Genomic DNA, 14,107 nt, shown 5'->3' with positions numbered 1-14,107 from the left:
TTGTATGTATGTATATGCATATATATTTGTATAAATACATGTATATATGTGTATATTTTTTATTTGATATATATAGAAATATATATACATATAACATATTTGTATTTGTATGTGAATGTGAATATATATATATATGAATTTTTTTCTTTTGTATGTATGTATATACATATATATATATATATTATATATGTATATATATATATAAATATATTTGTTGTATGTATATGTATATATATTTGTATAGATGTTTGTATAATAGGAGTATATATGTTTATATTTGTATTTGTACATAGATATGAATATATATATATATATATGTATTTTTTATTTTTATTTTTATTTTTATTTTTGTTTTTGTATTTTTATGGATTTTTGTTTTTTTAATATGTTATTTTTTTTAATTTTTTTGCAATTTTTTAGAATTTTTATTTTTTTTAAATGTGACGTGGCATACCACGTCATCGGTTAACGGACATTTAACACCGTTTTCAGATTGTGTGGGAAATTGCAGTTAAATTAGGTAGTTCGCGTATCAATTTGGCATATTAGATAATTTGGTGTAGTTTTTTGTCAAATTAAAAATTCGTGTAGGAAAATGTCACATTTTACAAAGTTGGTGTAGGAAAATGTCATTTTCCCTATAATTTAATATTATTAAACAAAATTCAATTATTTCAATTATAAAAAAAAAGCAATATCTATATTCGGTGCAAACAGAATAAATTGGTTTTCTGGTCAAAATATATATATTTTTTAAAATTATTATGGAGAAGCGTGGTGGGGAGATATTATAGAGAAGCTGGTTCCCGAATCATATCCGCATCGGTCGGCATGACCTGAGACCGTGTCGTAGCAGCACAAATATTCTATCCAATATATTAAAAATAATAATCGAGCATTCCAGATTTAAGTGAAGAAAATATCTGCCCTCTTTAGTTTTTGGAATGTATTCATAATACATATATATATTATTAAGAAAAGGAAAAAATAAATAAAAACGAAAGAGATTATTATTTAGACTATGAAAAGTGATAGTTTTTATTTTTTTAACTTTTGATTTTTGTAATAATTATAAATCCAAAAAATAAAGTTTTTGATTTTTAAAAGTTAATTTTTTCAGTGAGTTAGATTTTCGAATTTTTAAAAAAAACTTTACCGGTTAATTTTTTTTATTCGGATTCCAAAAACTCGATGTGCGTCCTCCTCGAATCGAATCGAATCTCTCCCTCTATGATTCCCTGTTCGTTTGTGCTTATCACTCCATTTGTTCGTGCATGTGACAGGGAAATTGCAATGAGTATGATTCTTAAATATATATATATATATATATATATATATATGTTTAGTTAGAAAATTTTTAAAATTTGAATAAGTTCACCACTCCCTAACATTAAGTAAATGTTTGGATAATATCTGCTAACAAAGCAATGTAAATTATTTTTTAACAAAAAAGCGCCCACCGTGGGGCTCGAACCCACGACCACAAGGTTAAGAGCCTTGCGCTCTACCAACTGAGCTAGACGGGCTTTTGATTGTATTTAGCATTGTTCATATTTATATAAAAACAATTTCTACTGAAAAAATGGATGAAATGACCAATGTTTTTCGAAGCTTTGTGAATCATCCAAACAAAATCATTATGGTAAATAAAATAAACAACAAATGAAATTAAACATTTGTCTTAGAAGAATCGAATTTTTTAAATCTATAGATTTTTTTTTTTAAATCTGGATGTTCATGAAAAAAAGAAGGCGCATAATATGAATGAAACGAATTGTTATGTATTTCGATTTTATTTTATACCATTTCGTACTCTTAATTTAAGATTCTATATTATTTTCATTTAAAAATCAAAATTTTAATTTCCTTTTTTTGCCAAAAGATTGACTTTTGGTGAATATATAAAAATTCTAATAATTGATTTCATAATCATTTAAGAAGCGTTTTAACACTACATATTTCTTGCACCTTTATATGTTTTCCTGATTCATTTATAGCATAGTTTGTTCAAGGATACCATGTATTATGAAAATCATATAAAATCATTAAGGAGTCTATGGGCCTCGGCCTATATACTCTTTTTATGACAATAAAAGAAAATTCAAAAGCCTAAAATAATGCACTTTGGCCCACAATATCGAGGGTTCCAGTGATTTCAATTTTTTTTTTTAATAATTCGAAAACTCATCAATTTTTTTTTATCTATTTAATGAATATTTTTCCACCTTTAAATTTGAACCGAGATAAAAACATATTTTGTATATTGTTTTACCCTTAGATCAATCAAACAATCATTTCAATATTATATACGCTAAAATAATAATTTGAAGAGATATAATACTTGTATATTTTATTTGTGATATATAGAGATATTATTCGACATATAATGTATGTGTGTGTAAACGAGGAAAGTTCAAAGTAGGAAGAAACTAGAGATTGTGAGTAATTGTAATTACATACTTCGCCTCCACGTTCTCCTCTCTAAAATTACATCCACTCATTTAATTTATAAACTCCAACATAGTTTATTTATAATATAAAATTAAGGATAAGTTGATATAATGTTTGACCCGCAAATAAAATAAAAAATAACTAAAATAACAATAAAAAAACCAGTTAGCCCATTGTTCGAACCTAATCGAGTTATTATTATTATTATTATTATTATTATTATTATTATTATTATTATTATTATTATTATTATTATTATTATTATTATTATTATTATTATTATTATTATTATTATTATTATTATTATTATTATTATTATTATTATTATTATTATTATTATTATTCCTGTTAACTATTGTTATTAATATTATTGTTGTTGTTGTTTTTCCCTTAGAACCAAAGAAAGTAAAGAGGGAAAAAAACTTCATAGATTGATGATTCCAACAAGATTTTAAATGAAAATTTTCATTTTCATTTTAATAAACACAACATCTTACGGTCTCTTTGGTTCTCACCTATCGTATATCAATTACGACTGATTTATCTTTCACGTATGGTGCAGATTCGTGTGTGTGAGTTTGAGATTTTTCTTGATCCGCATGCGGTCCTGATGCTGTCCTCATCAGGTCTATTGGATTGTGAGCGTTACAATATTCGGTGTCCGACCCGAAGGGTTGTGGGAAAAGTTCCTCGGATGTATATAAAAAAACACATCATCCTTTTGGTGTTTTGTTTTTTTTAATTGAAAATATAATTTTGTCCGCACTAGGGCCTATGGAATGGTCTAAGCTGATTAATGAGATTACCATCTTTAAGTGATTGACTTTTTTTGTCTTACACTTATTTAATAGTTCCCACTGTTATCCCTTACAACATACACTTGTTCTTAAAAGTCAACTCCTTTGATTTAGATAAATTCTTAAATATAAAATGAAAAATCACATTCCAGATGAATAAGAATAACCCAATTTACAACCAAATTAGCAAACTCTGCAGAGGAAAACAAGAAATTAAAAAAAAAATTATCATATGTTTTCCTAACTATTGGATGTTTATATATGCAACAATTGAACTTTCAAATTTAGTTTACTCATTATGTAAAAATATTTTCATCATGAACGAAGCTATAATCATGATTAAAATATTCAAGGATTTATTTATATTATCCCAATTAGAAAAAACAGTTGTTAGAAATTAGACTCCTATCTCTGGGTTTTATTTTATTTTATTGAAATAAGAAACCACTTATATGCTGTCTAATTTTACTAATTCCATTGGCCATTAGAATAAACATATAAAAAAAAGTCAACTCTGTCTCTTGTCTTCTCTCCTGTCTCCTCTTCTTCATCTTTTTTTTTTCCTCTTCTTCATCTGTCTCCCGACACAGAGAAACTAAACCTATTCCGAATACCTTTTTTTTTCTTTTTTTTTTGTTGTTGTCAAATGGGAAATGGAGTTGCAAGTTTGAGCGGCTGTTGCGCGGGAACAACTGCCGGAGAAATTTCCCGGCGATACGACGCCGCTTTGGTACACGACAATCTCGGGCACTCCTTCTGCTACATCCGACCCGATCTCACCGGGTCGCCCCATCGACCCGACCCGGTCACCAATTTCCGTGCGATCTCCGGCGCGTCGGTGAGCGCGAACCCATCGACGGCTCTGTCCACGTCATCATTCTCTTCCGCCGCGGCGGACCTTTCGTCTCCGTACAGCTCCTCCGCGTTCGAGAGCTCCGGATGCTTCGCGTCTCTCCCGCTTCAGCCGCTTCCGCGCGGCCCCACGTGGCAGTCCGGTCCGATCAACCCATCCGGGTCGGGTCAGATCGAGCGGCGATTCTTGTCGGGTCCGATAGAGAGCGGATTGTTTTCGGGTCCGACCGAGAAGAAGAAGAAGGAGAAACCGAAGAAGATCAGAAGCAGCGGGAAGAACAAGAAATTCTCTTCGAAACCAAAATCGAAGAAGAAATCCGTCACATTCAAGAGCATTGTCATGAACTTGATGTCCAGCAAGATCTCTCGATCGAAGAAAAGCGTAATCGAGCCGATCAGCGGTTCTGATTCCGTTAACGAATCGGAATCCGACCAAAAACCCGACAATCAACCACAGTCAAACCATTCGATCACTAGCTTGAGCAGCCATGAAAGCCCAAGCTCTGACGAAGAAGAAAGCACTGCATCCGCTTTGCAGGATCAAACCCTTCAATGGGCGCAAGGGAAAGCAGGGGAAGATCGAGTACACGTAGTCGTTTCGGAGGAAAACGGTTGGTTTTTCGTCGGAATATACGATGGATTCAACGGCCCAGATGCGCCGGATTATCTTCTCAGAAATCTCTACACGGCCGTACACAAGGAGCTCAAAGGTTTGCTCTGTAACGCCTCCTCTGACGAATCATTAGACTCCATTGACGAAACCTTCAGATCTTCCGGACCAAACAGTGAGAACTGTCTGGTCACGAACGGGGACACCATTCCTTGCGATGCAAGAAGTCGAGGGAGGAGTATGAAGTGGCGGTGCGAGTGGGAACATAACTCGGGCAATGACAGTGATGAAAGTAGCAGCAATACTAGTGATCAGAAGGGATCTGAATCGGTGATAAATCAGAAGGAAGTTCTTCGAGCTCTTCTGCAGGCTCTGAGGAAAACCGAGAAAGTGTACTTAGAGATAGCTGATCAGATGGTGAAGGAAAATCCCGAATTGGCGTTGATGGGTTCGTGTGTTCTGGTGACGCTGATGAAAGGAGAAGATGTATACGTGATGAATGTCGGAGACAGCCGAGCAGTTCTAGCTCAGATGCCTGATTTCAGAGCCGGGTTTGAGAGAAAGAGACGAGAACTGGAGAGAATCAAGGAAGATAGTTTACTTGGTGAGCAAGAAACCGACAGAGGAGGCGAAGAAACATTCTTCAGCCGATTTCCCAGTCTAGTTCCAGTCCAGCTCACCATGGAGCACAGCACGAGAGTTGCAGAGGTCAAACCCGATTTGAATTTCTTCTGCAGTTTCATTGTTGCTTCTGTTCATTCCATCACTGAAATCCATTTTCTTGTGAATTAGGAAGTGAGAAGAATCAAGAAAGAGCATCCCGACGACCCGTCGGCAATCGAAAACGACCGAGTCAAGGGTTATCTGAAGGTCACTCGCGCTTTCGGCGCTGGATTTCTCAAACAGGTAGATTTTTTACGCCTTCAAGATCGAACCTTTTATGTCAGATCAGTAGAAAAAACATCAAGATTTCGACCTTCTGTCTCGGATCAAATGAAAGAACGATTCTTTTTACGCTAATCCCCAAACCCGAAACCTGATCTGAACTAAAATTTTGACTGATCCATCGTTTTTTTCTCAGACAAGATGGAACGATGCGCTTCTGGAGATGTTCAGAATAGATTATGTCGGAACGGATCCGTACATCACGTGCTCGCCGTCGCTGTGTCACCACAGACTAGCGTCACGTGACAAGTTCTTGATACTTTCATCGGACGGATTATACGAATATTTGTCAAACGAAGAAGTCGTATTCGCGGTTGAATCGTTCATCTCTGCGTTTCCAGAAGGCGATCCCGCTCAACACCTCATCGAAGAAGTTCTCCTCCGGGCCGCCAGGAAGTTCGGTAAGAACGCAAACGCCAAATGCCAAACGCAAACGTAAACGCAATCGGATGATCTGTATCTGAACAGGGCACTGGTGTGTTTTTTTTTTACAGGCATGGATTTTCACGAACTGTTGGAGATTCCACAAGGAGATCGGCGGAGATACCACGACGACGTGTCTGTGATAGTGATCTCTCTCGAAGGAAGAATCTGGCGATCTTCCATGTGAATATACGAATCATTGGAAATTACTTTTTTTTTTTTTTGTTAATGGTGTTTTTGATTATTTCCCACCACATTTTTTCATCTCTTGTATTTTACCATATAGTGAAAAATTATATCACATGGTCCAAATACTTTGGTTTAGGGATTGCTGCTTATTTCGGTTTTCAATTTGGAATGGGCTCGATTTTCAGATTTGAATTAAAAAAAACACTATAGTCATTCATTTTTTAAATATTGGATTCAGGTTAGTTTATTTCTATTTGGATTCTGTTCGTATTTGATTTTATTAATAGGAAATATTTGCAGATTAAATTCAGATTTTCGATTGTAGAAAAATTACAATAGTTTTATATTCATATAACATTCGATTTAAATACGGCTATATATTATTCTGTTCATATGAATTTGATGTCATATAAATGAAATCTTCATCTCGATTTATATCTAAAAAATCTAAGTTATTGTTGCTCAAAACGCATCGTTTCAGAGAAATAGGCCTAATAAATTTAATTTATATGGGTTTAACTCTCTGAATTTTACTCGGCCCGACTCTTTCGTCATCGGTCATCTCCCTCCGCACTGAAAATGAATATTTCAAATAAATACCCATAATTATGATATATTTCCGAATATCACCCTGAACTCTGAATTTTTCAACTACACCCACCACCCCTGACTTTTTTTTTATAACGGAGGACCTCTAGTTACTACCTTTCGAACGCGTTGACTAGATAAACCTCCGACCGAAAGCAGCCTATGGATCATATAAACCCAGAAATTACCTCATTCCCCACCAGAGAGAAATCAAACACTCAACCTCAATCTCAATGTGGAGTTACCTCCTACCCAAGTTTGACCACTCATCCACGATCTGTTGGATCATCCACCTCTGACTTGGCCAGCACCGGATAAGAGATTATAAAAGTTTAAAAGTATCCATATGAAATATAAGATGACCCGACCCGTATATAAAATCTAGATGAAATACAAAAATTCAATGTGATGGTTATGTATTAAATGAATGATTTGTGGAGGAAGAAGACAAACACAAAGGGTATTATTATGTTCTAAGAATATACACTGCTAAAGCCGTCTTTTTAAAAGGCTGAGGAATCACAACCCTAGCCATAAAGCATTCAATTGGAATCTCTGGACCCAGATCCCAAACTTTTTTTTAAATATATATATATATATATATATACACGCATACATATGTATATACATATGAGCAAATAAATATGCATGTAGGTTATTGGCGGTCATCATTATAATGGGTGAACCCGATAAAAGAATATGGTCCCAAAATTTCCACGTGGGTTTGATTCAATACGATGCACCATGCATAAAGTTGCTTGTCTTCCATGTGTAAAAAGCAAACCACCTTTCAAATAAGCTTTTACAATAATATGTCGATACATAAATATGTGTGTGATTCGATACATATTGCCAATAATATATATATATATATATATATATATATATATATATAATGTCAACACAGAATCTATTTGATATTTCTACAATGCACTAGCGGACGAAATCCACTAACAAGTATAATTAATAGCGGACGAAACCACGCACACGTACGTACACACATAGAGAGTTATATATATATTACTTCAAAAAGAACATTGTTTTGTGAATCACAGCGTTTTGGTTTATATCGACCTTCAAATTAATACGGTCAAATATAAAAATTCCATAGAAAGCTTATGTTTACGTATTTCTATAATATATTGAATTAGATCAAATCTCTCTGCTTGTATAGTATGTTTTCTATTATTAAATAAACATATATATGTACGTACGGAGATATTATATAAGAATATTTATCTTAACATAAATGATAGTATATGAATATATATATATATATATGCACCGGATTAATAAACGGGAGAGTTAAGTTTTAAAAAAAAAGTGATTAGAAAAATGAGAGAGATGGGGCCATGCCATGATGATAAACCATGTGCTTTGGTTTCAAAAAAATTATACCATTTGATTTTTTTATTACAAAAAAATCAATAAATAGTTTTTACTTATTTTTTGTATTCATTTTGAATCCAATTAGCTTCGTTACAAAATATATCTAATCAATTTATTTTATATAAAATTAAAATTAAGCAGGTTTTAAATACAATTTTATATCTTATGAGACCCGTAGTTTTGAATTTTCATTACCGTAAACCAAAATTTCTTTCAAGTCTTTTTAAGTAATACTACAAAATTATTCGGAAACAATTAAATGTATGGCTTTTAAATACCATTAACATCTTTATTCGTACAATAATATTATTGCAAGCTATATATGCATTTCCGTTACGGTCATGTGATAAATAAATTATATTGTGTAATTAATATTTACATCACGCATATAATTTCAATGATTTATAATTTACAGATTGTGACAATAATTCTATGCAATTTAATCTACAACCAATATTAGTTTATAAACAAGATTTCAGAAACCACAAAATACTCTTTCACCATTAACAAAAAAAAAAAACTCTTTCAACCCGAGTTCGAATCACATCTTGAATTATCCATTACAAAAACAAAACAGGAATCGTATTGATATTTATTTTTTGTAATGTTTTCATAAATTCCGAAGAAATTTTTTAAAAAAAGATTTCAGAATTCGAATTGACGTTAATTTTTTTTTTAAAATTTCTCCATAAAAGAATTTCAGAAATCGAATTGACATTGATTTTCTTGTAATGTTTCCATAAATTTTGGAGAAACAAAAATTTGACAACCAAAACTGTAGTTTTAAATTTACTTATACCAATCATATCAAGTAAATGTGTGTGTGTGTATATATATATACATACACAGATACATGTATATGTAAATATTAACAACCGTAAAATATAAGACGCTTTACCAAAAAAAAAAAACGTAAAATATAAGAAAAATATAAAGAAAGTTTCTCCCGCCACATGAGGGACAGACCACTTGTTAGTTGAAATGGAGGCTTTCATGCTTCGGATCCAATGCACGTAATCTCTCCCTCCCTCCCTCTCTCTCTCTCTCTCTCTCTCTCTCTCTCTCTCTCTCTCTCTCTCTCTCTCTCAGAGTTCAGCTATGGTGGAGTTGTGTTGTGTTAAGGAGATCAAAGACGAAGTGGAGATCCGATTGACGATCCGACCCGAATTGGACTTAGCAGCGGGGCAAGAATGTCCGGCGATCCAGAACGGCGGAGACGATGACGGATGCATGACTCCGACATCGTCTGCCCACAAGATTCCGGCGGTGAAGCGGTGTCCTCCGCCCCCGAGAAAACCGAGACGTAACCGGTCGGTTAAGAGGGAATTCACGTCGTCGGAGAAATTAAACCGGATTCCGGTCACTCTCAGCCGTGAGATCGAGTTGTTCTTGGAGAATCTGGACCGTAGGATCAAGAAATCTCGGAGAGAAGAAGAAGCCGGAGGGTATTGGTGATGAAAATTTTCTTTTTAATTTTCTTGTCTACAATTAATTAGTTGAAATATTCAATACCTATTCCGATGGCAACGTAATTAATAGCTTAATTAATTATAATCACTCATATTTTTATGAGTTTGCGTTGAAATTCAATTATACTATAGTTATCTACACTACAGTATGTAATGCATGACAATTCAAATCCACGTTTGTTTCATCAATTTTATATTATCATCCTTTTATTCATAATTCAGCCTTTTTAAATTATTTAAAACGTTTCATAATTCGATTTTGAATTAGTACTAAATATCATTTAAAATTAGCTTCTATTTCCAATGGAAGCAAACGTCCTTGGTGGATGGTGTCAATATATTAAAAATAAATAAATAATAGACCAACGAACAACCTCTACATATATACATACATTATATATATAACCAGTCGAATTTGTGGACCGGGCTTGATGCGGCCCATTGGTCTTTTATTAAGCGAATTGGGCCTGGTTTTGTTCAGTCCGATGTGGCTTAGACTGATTTGTCCTTGGCCCATTTGTGAAATCTTTTGGACTTTTCCTAACATCAAATAATGTAGGGTGGGTGTTTCGATTCCATTCCAATTTTTGTTAAAAAATTAGATCTTAAGAAAATTTCGGTTTTTCATTTTTTTTTAAATTTGGTTTGGTTGCTTTGGTTTTGAGAAATTCGATTTTCTAAAAAAATATATTTTGAAAATTTTGGACGATTCAATTAAAAAAATATTATATTTTTCGATTCGTTATGATTCGGTTACGAGAAAAGTGTATCGAAACGTCCACCTCTAGTCATTATAGTTGCATGGAAAATTAGAAATTGACAATTGGACCAATTGCTTTTATAAATGGAGACTGTGACACTAATGGAATGATGTCAAACGGTCCATACAAAATATATTGTAACAATTACTAGCACAGCGGCTTCGGTCGTGTGTATAATATTTACCTTAAGGTCCAAGCAACTATTTGCGTGCCAAAATCACCACGTGTCACTATCTGCCTCCGCGGCATATGAATGACGCAATTTCGTTACAAATGAAAAATTATCCGACAAATTATATCCGAGGACTATCCACTGAATTGATATTTGGATTTGTTGTAGGGGTATTTTATATACGGAGAGACTACGGATGATTATTCCAGTTTCGGTGTACAAAATAAAATAAAATCTTAAACGAATCGAATCTAATTTAAAAAATGGGATATGGTGTTTCTAAAACAGATTAAACGAATTCAATATTAAAATTACAAACAAATGGAAATAAAAGTTTATTTAGAAAATAAATAATTTTTTTTCTTAATGAAACTGAAAGATTCTGATTATTCTGTTGTGTCATTATAATTTATCTGCATCATTGATGTTATCGTGAAACTGTCCCCTTTTTTTTGGTATGAAGTGAAACTGTCCACTTGTATGCATGTATGCACGTATGCATGTATGCTAAGTGTGTATGTGTGTGTATGTATGTATGTATGTATGGTCATGCATGCATGTTCTTGGTTATTTGGACAAAGTTAAAAAGGAAAATCAACTAGGCATGTTCAAAAGGAAAATCAACTAGGCAGGACCGTCTATTACCAAGTGCAAAAGGTGCGCCGGAACAGGGCCCCATAAATTTGGGGACCCCATTTTTAAAGTTATTTATTAATATTAATTATATATTATTGTAATAATAAATATAAATTTGAAGAATATCATTTTAATTTAACATTGATTGATCGAAGAAAGAAAGAAGACTACTCTCCCAAAATGCCTATGGAAGGTGGGTGGACATCAAATGGATTCCATTTTAAAAATCATTACTCCAATCAATTTTTTGATATAATTATTATACATTATATTATTGTACAAATAAATATGATATTATATAAATTATCTTATAATGTAAAATTTTTATTAATTCAAATTTAATATTAAATTGATTTTATAATTGTTAAAATATATCAATAATAATTAAAAAATTATTTAAAAATTGAAAATGAATTGTATTTATTTTAAAAAACCTATATTTATGGATTTTAAAAAAAAAAATATTATTCTTATCATTAATAAAGAAAAACGTTACAAAATTTATTGATTATATTTAAATAATTTTTTTATAAAACTTAATGATTTTTAAAATCATTATTAATTTTATTAATAATTTTTTATTATATTAATTTATCTATTTTTATTAAATATTTTTAATAATATTATTTTTATTATATAAATTTATAGTTTTTATCGATATAATTTTGTATAATGTACAGAGCCTCCAAAAAAATTGAGACGGCCCTGCAACTAAGGATATGCTTAGGTCGGAAAAAGAAAAATGTCGTAAAGAAGGAAAATGATTGGTGCATGTACTATACTAATATGTATATATATGACATCATTTCAACATAGAAATCGAGAATATCCTAAGATCTTCTGGATATATAGTGGGATTCGCTAGCAACAAGGCAACAAAAATTTAAATTACCTATTAATTAGATTTGCCTATATGTTAGGGTATATGTATGCATACATATATATGTTTAATAGATATTCTGACTTAGATTTTTGAGCCTAGAAGCTTCCATATATATACACACACAATCATTCAACTTTTTTCGGTCGGTTTAAACATGTTGAAGTATACCATTGGAATCAAAAGACAAAGATTAATTTATCGAAATATAAGAACGAAAAAATATTATGAAATTATATTAAATTTCTTTAAAAAAATGGAAACCCAAAGAATGAGCAAACATTTCATCTTTTTTCTCTACCAAAACTTGTTAGGATCTAATTTTAGTGACTTAGTTCCACTTTTTAATCCTTAAAATTTAACTACATGATACATAATAGGAAAAATAACATATAAGTATTTAATTTTTTTATAAAAATTCTATATAAATATTTGAACTATAAAACTTTCATATAAATATATAAATTTTTAAAAATCATATATAAATATTTAGTTACTTACACTCTTGAAATTTTTTCTAAATATATACAAATTTGATGTATTTTTCAAATAAAAATAAGTGATATTATTAATGAATTTTGGATTTATTTGAGAATTTTTTATAAGTTTAGGTATTTATGTAGTGTTAGAAAAATTTAGATATTTATATAGAAATTTTATAATTGAGATATGTACATTGGAATTTTTGTAAAAATGTAAATATTTATATGCGAATTTTTTTTTATAACGTCTCTTTGTTTTCACGCGCGTGCAACTCAGTCTCGAAGTTATTGATTCTCGCGCGTGGTTCCCGCTATGACCTAATACCGTTGCTTTTGTCGCCTATGGGTGCGTGCATCCAACGCTCCTCCCAACGCGCGTCGGTCCTTTACCAAAATGATCCGACATTGATTCGGTCGCAATTCGCATGTCCCTTTTACTCGTGATAGGTGAATAAAAATATTCGATTAGTTAATATATACATTTTTTTTTTAAAAAGTAGATAAGATCTTTTTATATAAAAAATTATGATGGATAACAAACCAATTTAAATTTTTTTAAAATACATGTTAACACCTCTATTTTTCGTGTCAACTGCCTTGGCCATGCCGTGTTTATAACTGTATATAAAATGTACTTTAAATATACTTGTATCAATTGGATAGTATATATATATAGTGTGTATACACACACATTATTATTATTATTTTTTGATAAAATACACACATATTATTTATATATATTAGCAACATCTTTAGTATAGTATTAGGTAAAGAAACATTATATCTAACCCACACGCCAATTATCATGTGTTGCTTTCTTTTGTTTTCAATAAATAGTTTTCGGGCTTCATAACCAATTAAGTATATAATTTGACGCACATTCATATAATTTGGCACTTATTTTGTCTTTAATATATACCAATATTGCATGTCGCTTTCCAAGCCATATGTATTGAATGTATTATTGAAGGATCATTCATGCATTTATGTATCGTACAATTAATCAAATGATTTAAATTGGAGATGGTCTCGCCACTACTCTTCGTGGAGCCTTTATAACAATATGTATGCATGTTAATACACATGTAGAACATCAGAGACAGCTTTGCTTTATGAATGATACGACGCATTTAAAAAAAAAAAAAAGACAAAGTTGTAAATCATTTCAAAATTTGTAAAAAAAATATTATGTACTCTCGAATGTCTCGTATATATATAACAAAATGAAACTAAAAGGATCTCATCGTTTCTTTTAGAATATATATTGTTATAAAAATTTATGAAGTTTTGAACTCAAAATAATTAGCAGTACAATAGTGCCATGCCAATATCATAATTATAATGGGCATATAATTTTTATATAAACTTTTGCAGATTACTATAGTTACCAAATAATATGTAATGCACAAGCCATAAGCTAAAGAATCAATCTATTGAATTCTCAATACGTCGTACTCTCAGAA

At 31.5% G+C, this 14,107-nt stretch overlaps 2 protein-coding genes and 1 non-coding gene across 3 annotated transcripts; 2 read left to right on the top strand and 1 right to left on the bottom strand.

The window, feature by feature from the left end:
- Positions 1-1,453: 1,453 nt before the first annotated feature.
- Positions 1,454-1,526, bottom strand: TRNAK-CUU. Its single transcript has one exon. It is a non-coding gene; the product is annotated as a tRNA-Lys (tRNA).
- A 2,269-nt stretch (positions 1,527-3,795) lies between these two features.
- Positions 3,796-6,390, top strand: LOC104823259 (probable protein phosphatase 2C 66). Its single transcript, XM_010554741.1, has 4 exons — positions 3,796-5,418; positions 5,503-5,616; positions 5,792-6,056; positions 6,150-6,390. Exons 1-4 carry the CDS (start codon positions 3,895-3,897, stop codon positions 6,263-6,265), a joined length of 2,019 nt encoding a protein of 672 aa, XP_010553043.1. The 5' UTR covers positions 3,796-3,894; the 3' UTR covers positions 6,266-6,390.
- Positions 6,391-9,249: 2,859 nt separating this feature from the next.
- LOC104823258 (cyclin-dependent protein kinase inhibitor SMR3) lies at positions 9,250-9,759 on the top strand. Its single transcript, XM_010554740.2, has one exon. It carries the CDS (start codon positions 9,343-9,345, stop codon positions 9,697-9,699), a length of 357 nt encoding a protein of 118 aa, XP_010553042.1. The 5' UTR covers positions 9,250-9,342; the 3' UTR covers positions 9,700-9,759.
- Positions 9,760-14,107: the final 4,348 nt, after the last annotated feature.

The sequence above is a fragment of the Tarenaya hassleriana genome, unplaced genomic scaffold (genome assembly GCF_000463585.1).
Source record: "Tarenaya hassleriana unplaced genomic scaffold, ASM46358v1 Cleome4, whole genome shotgun sequence".
NCBI classification, from domain to species: domain Eukaryota; kingdom Viridiplantae; phylum Streptophyta; class Magnoliopsida; order Brassicales; family Cleomaceae; genus Tarenaya; species Tarenaya hassleriana.
The sequence above is the reverse complement of the archived record's forward strand: the minus strand, read 5'-3'. Positions and strand labels throughout refer to the sequence as shown.